Source organism: Myxocyprinus asiaticus, chromosome 33 (genome assembly GCF_019703515.2).
Source record: "Myxocyprinus asiaticus isolate MX2 ecotype Aquarium Trade chromosome 33, UBuf_Myxa_2, whole genome shotgun sequence".
Classification (NCBI taxonomy): domain Eukaryota; kingdom Metazoa; phylum Chordata; class Actinopteri; order Cypriniformes; family Catostomidae; genus Myxocyprinus; species Myxocyprinus asiaticus.
The window spans coordinates 10366476-10383065 of record NC_059376.1 but is presented as its reverse complement, the minus strand read 5'-3'; the positions used below and the strand labels follow the sequence as shown (position 1 = coordinate 10383065).

The 16590-nt window shown below is 39.0% G+C and overlaps 1 protein-coding gene across 1 annotated transcript in view; it reads left to right on the top strand.

Annotated features, from left to right (window-relative positions):
• The first annotated feature begins 263 nt into the window (after positions 1 to 263).
• LOC127423958 (rho-related BTB domain-containing protein 2-like) overlaps positions 264 to 16590 on the top strand; it is a 32739-nt gene continuing 16412 nt past the window's right edge. The window contains exons 1-6 of the mRNA XM_051668680.1: positions 264 to 551; positions 5326 to 5527; positions 5944 to 6047; positions 8558 to 8743; positions 10277 to 11232; positions 12003 to 12121. Of these exons, the coding sequence (XP_051524640.1) occupies positions 490 to 551; positions 5326 to 5527; positions 5944 to 6047; positions 8558 to 8743; positions 10277 to 11232; positions 12003 to 12121 (1629 nt within the window). The 5' untranslated portion in view covers positions 264 to 489. The remainder of the gene's footprint in view (positions 552 to 5325; positions 5528 to 5943; positions 6048 to 8557; positions 8744 to 10276; positions 11233 to 12002; positions 12122 to 16590) is intronic.

The following is a 16590-nucleotide window of genomic DNA, read 5'->3' as shown; positions in this document are numbered from 1 at the left end:
TATTTAAATTATCCAAATGCACCCCAATCTGTGTTAAATGCAGACAGTGCTTCCACCTAACTCTAGATTAGGCTCTTAGACTTTGTTCTTTTAAATCAGTGAAAACATAAACATTACTTCATCATAAAGGGATCACATGTTAAACCTACTGAGGGATAGATAGATTGGATTCAGCTCTTGGTCAGGGAAGTGAAGAGGGAGTGAATGGCTGTGTGTTGTGTGCTGTACAGTGAATGGGCAGTGCTGCTGTGTTGGTGTGTCTGTGTTGTACAGTTGGTACGATAACTGAGGAAACATCAAGACCACACTGTCCGGCCCCGCTGCCTGACAGCCACGGCCGAAAGGCAACGTTTCCTCTGATGGCGTTTGGGAAACAAAGAACCGTTTATCTCATGAGCGATTTGTTTGACGGCTCCGATTCTAAGCCGTATCTTCTAGCTACGAAAATGAAGTTCAGTTACGACTCTCCTCAGTCTCAAGCCGCATCCGATGGATCTCTTCTGTCGCTTCCCCATATCGGCCAGGCCGATGCAGCACTCCCCTCTGATGCGGTAAGACGAGCCGCAGCCTGTGTGTTTTTCTCTCTGTTTACTTACGGGTGTATTATAAAGTTATTGAGTCGTTGCTATTTTTTATGAGTACAATTAAGATTTCATTTCTCAAGGAGACATCTGCGTTTACATAATAGTCTGTAAAGCAGGACGGTGAATGAACGCACTTTATTTCATTCAACAAATGCGGTTGTACACGGCGGTTTAGATTCAGTCGTGGATGGTTGTTCTGTGAGAGAAATAAACAATAAATCTCAGTTTTACATAGTGTGTTTTTACTGCAGTGTATAGCCGAAATGTCAGGCTATAATTTGCTCTATTATCAATCCATCCCAGTAAATTAACTCTTTAGGTTCCAATAAATTAATAGCGATAACCACGAATCAAGATATGTACCTAATATATAAGATGTTATGTAAAAGTAAATCATTAAATCATATATAAAATTATATGCAATATATATATATATATATATATATATATATATATATATATATATATATATATATATATATATACACACACACACACACACACAGCATACAGTAAACATTTTTTTATAATTATTAATATATATATATATATATATATATATATATATATATATATATATATATATATATATATATATATATAATTATAAAAAAAATTTATATGTAGCATACATGTTAAAATGTTAAATGTGCAGAAGTCGAGTGTAGGCTATATCTCACTTTGCTGACTTGACTAATAGCACAGCTTTCAATCTGTAGCTGAATAGTCAGTTTCTGAAGATGAATATGTCTATTCTGTTGTTGTTAGATGCATCAGCAGCAACTATAGTGATGATATAGTCCAATAACACACACACACAAAAACACACATGTTGGTGTGGCTATCCTTATGAGGACTCTCCATAGACATAATCATTTTTATACTGTATGAACTATAGATTCTATCCCCTAACCCTACCCCTAAACCTAACCCTCACGAAAAAACTTGCTGCATTTTTATATTTTCAAAAAACATCGTTTAGTATGTTTTTTTAAGTGATTTGAATTATGGGGACACTAGAAATGTCCTCATAAACCACATTTGTAGCATAATACCCTTGTAATTACTAGTTTGTAACCTAAAAAAAAAGTCCACGTAAACCAACACACACACACACACACACACACCAAAAATAACCCCCTATACTGGGCTGCCCTAAAAACGGTTGAAAACATGGACTTAGGTCACCTTCAGTATCTCTTTTTACCAGAGAGCAGTATTTCCCCTGAAGCTATAAACTGTGTTTCATTTGTAATTTAACATTACTATGTAATTTCTGTAGGCCAACTGACTTAATTGACATAAAAAAAAAAAAAAAAAAAAAAAAAAACAAATTGGAATAAGAGTCTTGCTCAAGAGCACATGGTGATGGATGGTTTATACATCACCATTTACAGCCTTCTGCTTATTAGCCCAGATTTTAAACCATTAGGTTACACTGTAACTCATTTGTGTTGTTTAAAAGACTAAAATGCTTCATCTGTATGAATGAGATGGATGGTTTTGTATTAAATTACATGGCTGGTTTTGACGGTGCACAATTGCTTCATCGAACGGAGATGTTTCATTTAACACACTGGCGGAATATACATGTATGAGCACTTCACTGTATACAGTATATAGACAAACGTCTTTATTTTGTCTTACTGTATCAAAGTAATGTAGTCGTATACAGTATATGAGATGAGTGAGGAATGTTTCATTTGGATACACATGGGTTTTGCCTGTGGGTTCACGTTTTTACCACTACAACCACTGAGCTGCAGCCGAAGGATTAATTCAGTGCATCATTTTAAGATATTATATTACCTATAACATTTTAATATTTTAGAATTGATTAGAATATTGAAATAACATTGCATGAAGTCTTGTGCTAGTAGATGAGTAAATTCAGTTTCCTTGGAAACCAGAGACTGGGTTGCAATACCAGCCACCTCCATTTCCAAGACACAAGGTAAAAATAAGAATGCTTATTATATGACTTAAAATAGTCTATGTACTAAATCGAATAATCCTACATGATTGAATGTGTAACTTTCAACCCTCATTATTTTTCTGCAACATATTTAGACCTGATTATCTTTGTGTAGACTTTTGCTGATAATGTAGCATAGGCTATGTGCATAATGCATGGTGTTTTGTATTTAGGTAGGTAATTTAAATGGGCTAGTTGATTTTTGATAACACACTCGTGGTCAAGTCAACATAGTCATGTGATTCTGTCACTAGCAGTGTACATTTTTTATCAGTTAACACTGAGTGAAAGACTGAGCTGGGCATTATAATGAACTGACATAGACTGATGCTAACCACACTGATACAGCACAGACTCACAATGACCATAAATTGATTTCAGTTTTTGACATAGACAATTACTATAGCCAGTTAATTTTAGACCTATACTTTAGCTACTAACCATATAGCATGCATTTTTTATGACATAGACCCATAGTGACCATAATGATTATGTGCTAGATGAATAGATGTTTTAGCAAATTAAAATATTACAGACTGAAGCATCTATTAAAACATTAACATTTGGAGGATCTCTTCCTCAAATGATGGTGTTCTGCATAAAAAAAAATTGTACTTAACCAGTTTCTGAGAGTAAACAAGAACAACACAAAAATTAACATATAAAGACATTTTAAAAGAGCTAGACCATTTTCAATATTTTTTCTTAAACTTTTTTTTTTTCTTTTTTCTGATAAGGCCTACTGATTGTACATATGGTGCTGGGCATCCATTTATAAGCACAGCCATGTTAAAATCATGTGACCAGACGAATGTTACTCACTTTATCTGAATAATCCACTGTAATTGGATGCTTTTACTTTTTTAAACAAACCTCAGCCACAGAAAGAGCACAGGACACCTATTTGATGCCTTTACTTTGAACTTGACACAGCAATTTTAGGTTGCCCATTTATGATGTTGAAAACCAGTGAGATTCTCCAAAAGCGTCTGTCATAAGAACATATCCTCAATTGCCAGTTGCTCAATTAATGAATTGAAAAAGAATAATACAATAAACTGCACTCTTTTTTTAAAAATGCATCTAATGCTATAACATTTTTACATTTTAGGGGCCTCTGTATAAATGGTCTTCTCTGAATGCTCATATTTATTCATCCCATCACTGAGTTGCAAGAAAATGTTATGTTAAGACCAATAAGAGTAGGTTCCCAGGACGAATTTGATTTGAAAACAAATTTCCCAACTTTCGGCTGCATCTACAGCTGTTTGAAGAGTCATTGTTATTTCACCTCTCTCTTATTATTGAATTTTATGCACTCAGTCTCTACCAAATATTAAATGTACTTTGTATCTGCTGATCAAACCCTTTAATGTTCTTTCTGAAAATGCACTGCTGGTAAAAGAGTCTCAGAGTTTTATAGGACACATCCATTACAGAGCAAAAATATTAGGGAAAAAAAATATTGCAACATCTGACCCCAGCTGCTCTTTAAAATCAGCATCTGTTTCTCTGTTTTTCAGATTACCCTGCAGGTTACCCCATTTGCTTTATTTTACCTCTTGTGATGTATCTATCTATCCATCCATCCATCCATCCATCCATGTTCTCTGTTCAGTTGTCTACCTTTATGTGATGTTTTTAAGAACACCTATGCCTATTTCTGTTGCTGCAAGTGTTAAATTAATTAGCACAGGAGGCAGAAATTAGTGAATCATAGTCCATGCTTTATTTCAGGTAGAACACATCTGAAACAAAGTCCTCTCAAAGGACGTGTGTACCCATGCTAGGAACTCTCAGTTTATGTGCATATAGTGCATGGTGTTTTGTATTTAGGTATGCTATTTTAAGTAGGCTAGTTGATTTTTGATAATACGCTCGTGATCAAGTCAACAACACACATCAGGCTGCTCAATTTTAAGGGCTCTGAAGCCATATTGGGTGCTTCTCATTTCTGAAATTGTGCATCCGCGTTTCCTTTCCTTACTTCCTTTGCTCATTTCCTTGCTTCATCCTCTTAGGAAACAAGGAAAGAATGGAAGGAAAGGAAGCGAGGACGAAGAACTGAAGCAAGGTTTATTTGTAAAATGAAATGTTCTGCTCACTCAAGTGTGACTTCAAAGTGCCATTTCTGCGCAGCTGCATTACATCAGAGTGCTTGACGTTATGTTGTTGAAACTTTATTTATTTATATTTTCATAATAAAACCTAATAATTCAAGATGCTCAGTTAAGGTATGTGACAATAATGGTTTATTTAAACTGCAAAGGTGAAACATTAATTAAAACTGTTGTGTCAGATGTGAAGGGGGAGGAGAATGTATGAATGCGTCAGGTGCTTCTGCCAAAAAGTCTTCTGAATAGGATTCTCCTGTGTTTCCTCACTCAAGTGTCCTCTGTAAGCTTCCTCTTTCCTCGATCCTCACCTCTTCACTGAGTTTTCAGAGAATTGATACGTCCTTCATGGTGGTGTACTTTGATCGGTTTCCGGGTCAAGGGCTCGAGGACGGAGGAGCGAGGAAACAAGGACGTACAATTTAGGAAATGAGAAGCACTCATGGGTCCCCATGGGTTGCTTATTTTCTGATCGCTCAATATACTGAATCAGCCCTGTCATTTACATCCAAATGCTAAATCTGCACTGAACGGAACCCCAAACCCCAAAGAAATGCTTTTTGCTTGCTTTATTTGTTCAAAGTTTTATGGTATATATATATATTTTGTGTGTGTGTGTGTGTGTGTGTGTGTGTGTGTGTGTGTGTGGAAGGCCCCATTTTATGGATTCTGACATGGACTATGAGAGGCCAAATGTCGAGACTATCAAGTGTGTGGTGGTTGGGGACAACGCAGTTGGAAAGACCCGACTCATCTGTGCCCGGGCCTGTAATGCCACCCTTACACAGTACCAGCTACTGGCCACACATGTGCCCACTGTCTGGGCCATAGACCAGTACAGAGTCTGCCAGGAGGTGAGGAATGCCAACAAATCTGTTATGCCACCTGCTGTACACTCATAATCAAATTCATTAAAGACCCCTTGAAATTCCTTTATAAGTGCAGTTTTTTGTCTTATGTTGACATATTTCCTATTGAAACAGCAAGTTGAGAAAAGCATATATGCTAAAAGTCAACGTTTTGGAGTGCACCATTATATAGATACATAGCTTGAAAGCTAAATGCATGGACTAAAAGCCACAGAACTCAAATTTTTAGAGCATGAGGCCTTTAAAAAATTAATGTGTGTGTGTGTGTGTGTTGATGAATAATGTGTGACGGCTGCTACAGTATAGTTCAATTCTCTAAGAAATTATATGTGGAAAAAGTGTTTTTTCACAGTTTCTCGGGTAAATCTCCATGCATGTGATAGGTGTGTCTCTCCGGACAGGTTCTAGAAAGGTCCAGGGATGTTGTGGATGATGTCAGCGTGTCTTTGCGCCTCTGGGACACTTTTGGTGACCATCACAAGGACCGCAGATTTGCATATGGAAGGTAAACTTATCTCATACTGGATGAAGCATACTGTATTTCAAAAAAAAAAAAAAATTCTGGCTACAGTTGTCCTTTACAGTATATATTTTTTCATAGCATACACCCTTTGTGAAGATAATATACTCTTTATTCTGGGGTTAAAAAATAAAAAAAAATTACAATTGGGCAGTCATTTACAGCCCGCAGCATTATAGTAACTCAGTTAAAGGAGTGTTCATGGTTCAAAACAACTTGAGCACTATGGACAGCATCTGTGACATACTGTCTATTATCACAGAATTTTTTTTTTTTTTTGGCTCAGTTTGAGAAAAAAACAACAACAACAAAACAAACAGAAAAAAACATACAGTTGAAGTCAGAAGTTTACATACACCTTAGCCAAATACATTTAAACTCAGTTTATTTTAAGAATAAACTGAGTTTATTTTATTTTAAGAATGTGAAATGTCAGAATAATAGTAGAGAGAATTATTTATTTCAGCTTTTATTTCTTTCATCACATTCCCAGTGGGTCAGAACTTTATATACACTTTGTTAGTATTTGGTAGCATTGCCTTTAAATTGTTTAACTTGGATAAAACATTTTGGGTAGCCTTCCACAAGCTTCTCACAATAAGTTGCTGGAATTTTGGCCCATTCCTCCAGACAGAACTGATGTAACTGAGTCAGGTTTGTAGGCCTCCTTGCTCGTACATGCTTTTTCAGTTCTGCCCATCGGATTGAGGTCAGGGCTTTGTGATGGCCACTCCAATACTTTGACTTTGTTGTCCTTAAGCCATTTTGCCACAACTTTGGAGGTATGCTTGAGGTCATTGCCCATTTGGAAGACCCATTTGCAACTGAGCTTTAAATTCATGGCTGATGTCTTGAGATGTTGCTTCAATATATCCACATAATATCCTTCCTCATGATGCCATCTATTTTGTGAAGTGCACCTGTCCCTCCTGCAGCAAAGCACCCCCACAACATGATGCTGCCACCCCCATGCTTCACGGGTTGTGATGGTGTTCTTCAGTTTGCAAGCCTCACTCTTTCCCTCCAAACATAACGATGGTCATTATGGCCAAAAAGATACATTTTTGTTTCATCAGACCAGAGGAAATTTCTCCCAAAATTAAGATCTTTGTCTGGCTTTTTTATGCCAGTTTTGGAGCACTGGCTTCTTCCTTGCTGAGCAGCCTTTCAGGTTATGTTGATATAGAACTGGTTTTACTGTGAATTTAGATACTTATCTACCTGTTTCCTCCTGCATCTTCATGAGGTCCTTTGCTGTTGTTCTGAGATTGATTTGCACTTTTCGCACGAAACTACGTTCATCTCTAGGAGATTGAATGCATCTCCTTCCTGAGTGGTATAATGGCTGCGGGGTCTCATGCTGTTTATACTTGCATACAAGTCATTCAGTTTGTACAAATGAACGTGGTACCTTAAGGCATTTGGAAATTGCTCCCAAGGATGAACCAGACTTGTGGAGGTCCACAATGTTTGTTTCTGAGGTCTTGGCTGATTAATTTTATTTTCCCATAATGTCAAGCAAAGAGGAACAGAGTTTGAAGGTAGGCCTTAAAATACATCCACAGGTGCACCTCCAATTGACTCCAATTAGCCAATCAGAAGCTAACTGGCTAATTGCCTAAAGGCTTGACATAATTCTCTGGAATTTTCCAAGCTGCTTACAGGCACAGTTAACTTAGTGAATGTAAACTTCTGACCCACTGGAATTGTGATAAAGTCAATTAAAAGTGAAACAATCTGTCTGTAAACAATTGTTGGAAAAATGACTCAAGTCATGCACAAAGTGGATGTCCTAAACGACTTGCCAAAACTGTAGTTTGCTAATATGAAATCTGTGGAGTGGTTAAAAAATTAGTTTTAATGACAACCTAAGTGTATGGAAACTTCTGACTTCAACTGTATGTACAGTAATGGAAGTTAAGGGGCAAGGCATCATGCTGGAATAAGGATTAGAATACTCAGATAGTATAGCCATAAGATTTAATTATATTGTATATGTTAAAAAGAGACTAGTGTGAAAGATCTAACCTTGTCAGTGCAACGCCATATCCAATCTTTCAACTCATGTCATGACCATGAAAAACCAATAAACACTGTAACTTTCATATTACATACACAAGGATACCAGAAAAGGACTGTTTACATCCACCCAAGAACTACATCATTATTACGCTATTTTTTACGAACTAAGGGAGGAGTCAAAATTATTTTCTGTGGTAATGCTGTTGATAAAGCTTAAAGTTGTATTTGACATGGAATACTTTTTAAAGACACATTTGATTATTTCCACAAACAAGTGAAAATGCCATAATCCATGGAAACCTATCAGGTTAAACTTAGCTCTCACTGATAAGCTTATAATGTGCATGATGTTGACCCAAGGATGTTCAGTGGTGACCCCAAAAATGACCCCAGCAACTTTAATGATTTTTCTTTTTATTTTTTTTTGGTGTGTAAGCCAATAAGTTAAATAGTTGTCTCTGGTTTGGTAACAGGTCTGATGTGGTGGTATTGTGTTTCTCCATTTCAAATCCAAACTCACTTCACCATGTGAGGACCATGTGGTACCCCGAGATCAAGCATTTCTGTCCCAGAGCTCCTGTTGTCCTAGTGGGCTGCCAACTAGACCTGCGATATGCTGACTTGGAGGCAGTGAACAGAGCTCGCCGGCCACTGGCCAGGTAATATTTTCATGGTAATTGCAACTATTGGTTAGTCTAAGGGGCGTTCATGTTGAAAACAATTTGCAGTGACAAAGTGATCCAAAGTCATTCATTTTAAAAGAAAGTCAGTGTTTGCCGACAACAAATTGAGCAGAGCACAAATGAGGAGCAGTGCAATGTGGCTACTTTCATTAGGAGTGCAAACAATGATACGCAGACTGGTATAGCTTGATAAAGTGGTCGCGTAAGTACCTACTCACAACCAACAGTACAAACACTTGATGACTTCCAGCGACTTAATTGCTGTCAGTGTGTACACCCCTTAATTTGTAACAATTAAGACATTAAAGATCCCAACTGGAGTTTTGTGGCTTTTAGTCCATGTCTGTTAGCTTTAAGTCACTCTATATGCTAGTGTACTCCTAAAAGTTCACAAAATTACCTTTTGGAAGATATACAGATTAAAAATGTACAGTCTTTTTCTTCTAGGAAACTGACCAAAATGATTGTTGACTCATCTCGCACTCACTAAACGTATCCAAAAATGTTTCCAATAAAGTGCTTTTTAGACTGAGGATGTCCCCTCCCCACTAATACAACCTACTTCTGACTATCAATAGTAAGTAGCAAATCATGATTCAGTGCTTTTACATAAAGTAAATGCTATTGGCTTTTTATAAAAAAAAAAAAAAGAGATGAGCCCTTCGATATCTCCCATCCCCTACAACTTCTTGCTTCAACAGCAAATACATCAACTAGGAGTGTGCAGCGAAGCCATTATCTGTATTTGTATCTGTATCTGTTCATATGACAAAATTATCTATATCTGTCTCTGTATTCAGATAGAACCCTGTGTGGGCAGGGCTTAAACCAGAAGTCCCAATTTTAAATGTTACTCTTACATTTATAGTTTCTATTAATAAAATATGCCTTGGATATGCCTTTTCATAATAATACCCTAATAATTATAATTATAATTATAATTATAATACAACTATTATTTAAAAAAGTATTATTTAACCAGATGAAGCTGAATTTGTAGGCTATATTAACTGTGGAATATGTTGGATTCTCCTGGTATTTCTGATATTAATATCAGCATTTCTGTTCATCTGTTCATATATAACAACATTATTCTGAAGGCAGGAAGTGTCAAGCAAAATGTGAAATGTCAAGCACATATTTTGCAGTGAATAATAAATACATATTCAAATATTAAAAGAAATGAAAATAAAATCAATATAGCCCACAAACAGGTGAAAGTCCCATAAATCTATCAGGAATTTTTATATTAAGACACCATTATTTAGTCGCTTTATACTTGTGCCTCTTGGATAATCAGTCATACGAATATTTTTTTTATTATTCGGATGAATCCTTTATTCGTTTTGAAGTCATTATTCGTGCCTTTCCAAATAAGGTATTCGGCTTTGGGCACATCCCTAACATAAACACAGGACAGGAACATCAAATCCAATACATCAAATTTAACATCAGGTGTAGTTTTAAGCTCATAACAACCTGTGTTACTATTAATGTTTTATGTTTCAGACCAATCAAATCCAATGAAATTCTGGCCCCAGAGAAAGGACATGAGGTGGCTAAAGAGCTAGGCATCCATTATTATGAAACTAGCGTTGTTGCTCAGTTTGGGGTCAAGGACGTTTTCGACAATGCTATCCGCGCAGCCCTCATTTCACGCCGTCATCTGCAGTTCTGGAAGTCTCATCTACGTAATGTTCAAAGGCCACTCCTCCAAGCCCCCTTCCTTCCCCCCAAACCCCCTCCACCCATTATCACAGTTCCCACCGCTCCCAGTAACATCGAAGAGCACCCAAGCCGCCTGTTGGAAGATCCGCTCTGTGCTGATGTCATCTTGGTCCTCCAGGAACGCCAGAGGATCTTTGCCCACCGCATTTACCTTGCCACTTCCTCCTCCAAGTTCTACGACATCTTCTTGACAGAATCTCGAGCTCCTGACGAGAACAAAAGGGAGCGAGAACAACCCCGAGGGCTGCCGCTTACTGGCCGTGACTTACTGATGCGGGCAGCTAGCTTTGACGTTTGTGAAAGTAACGATGATGGTGATAGGGCAAACTTGCGTGCCTGCACCAGTGATGGAACTCTAAAAGGTGGAGATGGTGATCGGCATGGTCGTCTTCTCCCTGCCTTGAGTCGTGCTTTCATTAGCATCCAAGAAGAGATGGTTGATGATCCCATCACCTTCAACCCTAGACGAATGACTGTGGTGCACATGGACCCTTCAATGCAACCGGGTCCATTTCGATCGGTGTTGCGGTACCTGTACACAGGTAAACTTGATGAGCGGGAGAAGGAGCTGATGCAGGTGGCCCATATTGCAGAGCTTCTGGAAGTGTTCGACCTGCGTATGATGGTGGCGAACATCCTGAACGATGAAGCCTTCATGAATCAGGAGATCACCAAGGCCTTTCACGTGAGACGCATCAATCGAGTGAAAGAATGCCTAGCGAAGGGGACCTTCTCTGGTGAGAGGCATGTGAACTGTATGTGGTTTGCTTGGTAGTTATTAGAGGTAACATCAGTTAGTGAATTTGATGAGTTTATCTTTTTCTTAATTTTTTAACTTTAGCATTTTTCATGGCAGTGCTTTAAAGGAAATGAGAGGGGATTTAAAGACGTAACTTCTCAGAGAGGGTTGAATAGTTTAGACCGAACTCATTCTTGCTTTAAAAAAAAAAAAAAAACCTTAGACACAGCACTTCAAATCAGCGTTGGGAAGCTACTTTGAAGTAAACAAGCTACTTCCCAAGCGACAAGCTACTCATAACCAAAAGTAGTTAGCTACACTTGCAAGCTATTTTCCCCCTCTACTTCAGCATATAATGTAATTCACAACACAGTCTTTAACCCCTACAGAGAAAAACAAGTCCCCATATTTTGTCAGCTGGCTTTTTAAGGGCTCTTTTGATAGTGAGAACTGGTGTGATTGTGTCGTGTTTTTCAGGACATCAAGCTGTCTTCTAATGCTGACCGAGCTTTCCTCTCTCCTAACATAAACACTCAGCATTTCTATTTATTTTCACTTCACTTTAGCACTATGATTGCTCTTTAGTGGAATGCAGTGTTGACCAACTATTACAAAAAGCCTTTTAGGTTGCCAGTATGATATTTTGGTGCAATCCTTACAAGTATTTTGTTGAAAAATGTTAAGATGATATATAGTTTCTTATGACTGGTCAATATATTAGTGATTTGATAAGCTAAGCTACAGAAGGTATTGTGTTCTGTGCTGCAGATGTTGTGTTCAGGTTGGATGATGGCACCATCATGGCCCATAAACCACTGCTCATCTCAAGCTGTGATTGGATGGCAGCCATGTTTGGTGGACCATTTGTGGAGAGTTGCACAAAAGAGGTACAGTGCATTCACAATGTGTCTAACGCAGGGCAAAGTCATATTTTTTTAAAGGTGATGTTTTGCCTCTATGTATTTTAATGGACACATCATATACAATTTTATAATTTGTCTAACATGACAAAATATCTTTTGATTGAATTCTGATAAAGTTCCAGGATATTATATCCGGATATGGGTTCTTTTTATGTACTTAATTTAAAAAGAGAGATCAGAAAGAGGTAAACAAATTGAATCACTGGTAAACTATTGAGGCAGCAATTGTGTTCAGTGATTTTGTGAAGTTTATTGCATTGAAATATATAGAGGAACAAGCTAATTCAATTTATGTAACACCATTAATTTTTATATCTTGTGGTGTGGAATTAAATGTTATATTGGTCTTTTAATTGCTACAAGAGTTTATTTTTAAATGTATGTTTTTTTATTTTATTTTGTAATTTATATTTATTTAATATACTGTATTTTTAATAATTTATGCAGAATATATGATGGTGGTCGTGGTGGATTAATGTTTGTCACTAATCTAAAACAATATAATACAATATTATACATGTATAATATAATATAATATAATATAATATAATATAATATAATATAATATAATATAATATAATATAATATAATCCCCAAACCGACAAACTTAAAAGGATAGTTCACCCAAAAATACAAATTATCTCATCATTTACTCACCCTCATGCCATCACAGATGTGTATGATTTTCTTTCTTCTACAGAACACAAAGATTTTTAGAAGAATTTTTCAGCTCTGCAGTCCATACAGTGCAAGTGAATAGATGCCAAATTTAAGCTCCAAAATGCACATAAACACAGCATAAAAGTAATCCACAAGACTTCAGTGGTTAAATCCATATCTTCTGAAGCAATATGATAGGTGTGGGTGAGAAACAGATCATTATTTAAGTCTGTTTTTACCACAAATTCTACTCCTTGCCCAGTAGGTGGCAATATGCACAAAGACTGCAAATCACCAAAAACAAAAGAAGAATTATGTAAAAGTGGAGAGTGACAGTAAGAAAGGACTTAAATATTGAACTGTTTTTCACCCACACCTATGATATCACTTCTGAAGATATGGATTAACCACTGGAGTCTTATAGTTCCCTATCTGTCACTCACTTGAAGTTGGTGTCGATGTAGTGACACTAGGGGTCACTCTTGGGAGCCCGAGACACCTCTGGTCTTTGATAAAAGGCCAATGAAAATTGGCGAGTGGTATTTGCATGCCACTCCCCTGGACATACGGGTATAAAAGGAGCTGGTATGCAACCACTCATTCAGATTTTCTCTTCGGAGCCGAACGGTCACGCTCATTGAGCTGAATACTACTGTTCATTCACTTCTGCTGGATCTGATGGCGCATTTCAGCGGCTTCTCCCTCCTCTGCACTGGTGCACTGCAGAGAACGCCCCTGGGCGCTTCGGCAGAAAAACTAGAGAGCATTTTTCCCCTCTAAAAGAGTATATATTTCTCTAAAAGAGCGCACACACAGAACGTCTTTTTAAAGACGCGTCTTTTTAAAGATGCTTTTCCGATTTTTTCTGATTTTCCATCCAGTCGGAAGCCTCAGCTGGGCTCCTCCCTTCGGGGTCGATTGCCCAGTCACAGGCTGACGCGGAGATGATGACATGCTTTCCCGGGCAGCCGCAAGCGTCAGCTAGAGTGGATCTCACCGCTCTTTCCTGAACCCTTGCGGCTCGGTGATTGGTTCCTGGACTCGCGGTGCCACTCAAAGCCACGCCCCGCCCTAGTTCCTTTCTTCCCGGAAGTGCATGAAGAGCTGACAAGGTCACGGGAGGCACTTTTTACTGCCCGGTCCCGATCTTTTCAGCTTCCCTGCCCTCACAACCCTCGATGGTGGAGCGGCCAAGGGCTATTCGGCAATCCCCCGGTCAATAAAGGCGCTCGCGGTGCACCTATGCCCGCAGAGCACCACCACCTGGCGCGGGTGCTCAAAGCTCCCATCCAAGGCCTGTAGGTTTACGTTGTCTCTGACGGCCAAGGCCTACGGTGCCGCTGGACAAGCCACCTCCGCCCTGCATACCATGGCTCTCCTGCAAGTCCGCCAAGGCGCTAAAGGAACTGCACGAGGGTAGTTCCGCAGGAACTGCGCTCAGCGACCGACCTCACTCTCCAAGCAACGGAGGTCACGGCGCGGTCTCTCGGGCGGACGATGGCCACACTAGTGGTCCAGGAGCGCCACCTTTGTCTCAACTTGGTTGAGATGGGTGAGGCCGACAAGACACGATTCCTTGCTGCCCCCATTTCCCAGGCAGGCCTATTCGACGACACCGTCGAGGACTTTGCCCAGCAATTTTCGATGGTAGAGCAGTAGATGGATGCTACATAACACTGCATTAAAGTAATCGTCATGGTTACTGGTGTAACCTCCGTTCCCTGATGGAGGGAACTAGACGTTGGTGTCAATGTAGTGACACTAGGGGTCACTCCTCAGGGAGGACGAGGAGCAGGTCGTCCTGGTAGCACCCTACTGGCCCGCCCAGACGTGGTGCTCGGACCTCACGCTCCTCGCGGCAGCTCCCCCCGGCGAATTCTTCCACTTAAATATCCCCCCCTCTCTTGGGGCGAGGTGTGGTCTCCGCGGTGTCCTGCTCCTTGGGAGGGACACCCCCCGACTAGACCTGGCGGCCCAGTCGGATAATCCCCCTTCTTTTTTAGGGAGTGGAAAAAGAGAAGGGGAAAAGAGGCCATGACTGGGTTAAGCCTGTCTCTATATTTGGGTAGTCGACTTGTCCCCAAAAAGGGCCGTTCGACACTCATAACTGTGTTGGGGGAGGTTACGTGTCGACCTGGTGTGCTGGCTATGAGGCACACAGCAAGTCTGCCCACCACACACCGCCAGTTCACATAACACAGTTCAGCCTTGTGGCATTTTGTATAGGGACCCCTAGTGTCACTACATCGACACCAACGTCGAGTGAGTGACAGATATGGAACATCATGGTTACTGGTGTAACCACCGTTCCCTGATGGAGGGAACGAGACGTTGTGTCCCTCCTGCCACAACGCTGAACTACCCGCTGAAATGGCCGGACCTTATATCGGCACCTCAGCATAAAACCTGAATGAGTGGTTGCATACCAGCTCCTTTTATACCCGTATGTCCGGGGGAGTGGCATGCAAATAGCACTCGCCAATTTTCATTGGCCTTTTATCAAAGACCAGAGGTGTCTCGGGCTCCCAAGAGTGACCCCTAGTGTCACTACATCGACACCAACGTCTCGTTCCCTCCATCAGGGAACGGAGGTTACACCAGTAACCATGACGATTACTTTAATGCAGTGTTATGTGCATTTTGGAGCTTCAAGATTTTGGCACCTATTTACTTGCATTGTATGGACCTACAGAGCTGAGATAGTCTTCTAAAAATCTTCGTTTGTGTTCAGTAGAAAAAAGACAGTCATACACATCTAGGATGGCATGAGGGTGAGTAAATGAGAATTTCATTTTTGGGTGAATTATCCCTTAAATTATACAAATGAAAACACTCAAATTTGACCACCAAAGGTTGAATATAATAATTTTTGGTTCCGTGGATTAAATTCAAATATTGAAATTATATAAATCATATACGGTGTGTTACAATGTTAGGAAACATACTTTAATTCATCTACAGAACATAGATGATTTAATGGGCTTTGGTCAGTTCCACTGATTATTTACATACTGCTCTTGAGTGTTACTTTAAAAGTGAGGTGTTAATGAAGCTGTTAAATTTGTTCTAAAGATCAGAAGTAAATTAGCGTTTTCAATTTATGACTTCCTTCTGGAGTTTCCAATGGGTTTTCAGAATAGCGTTCATTATTGATTTATGAGTAAAATAAGATTTGTGGAGTACATTACTTGAAGAGACTTTCACGTTTTGTTCTACAACTTATAGTAAATTACACCGTCATACGTCGGTGTAGTGACTTGTTAGGAACTGTTTAAAAAGCACAGCAGCTTCAAAGTTCATGTTTTAGGTATGACTGTGTGTAATTTATGTTGTAATAATAATAATAATAATAATTTGTATTTATAGCAACTTTCACAATACGCAAGGTCACTTTACAAAGAAGTCATGTAAAAAAACTAAATTAAAGCAAAACAAAAACAGACAAACAATAAAAAAAAATAATAATAAAAAAAAAAAACTATTAATAACCTGGGTTATCATAACACAAAGCAAAAAGCTGAGTTTTGAGTTGAGATTTAAAGGCAGACAAGGAAGGAAGTTCACGGAGAGAGGGTAGAAGAGAATTCCAGAGGCAAAGGGCAACTACTGAAAAAGACCTGCGACCCATAGAAGACAACCTGAACTTAGGGATGGTGAGAAGATTAGCTCCAGAGGACCGTAGAGTATGAGAGGGTGACTAAAAAGATAGTAATTCAGAAAGATAGAGCAGAGCAAGTCCATGTAAAGATTTAAATGTTATGATTAGAATTTTA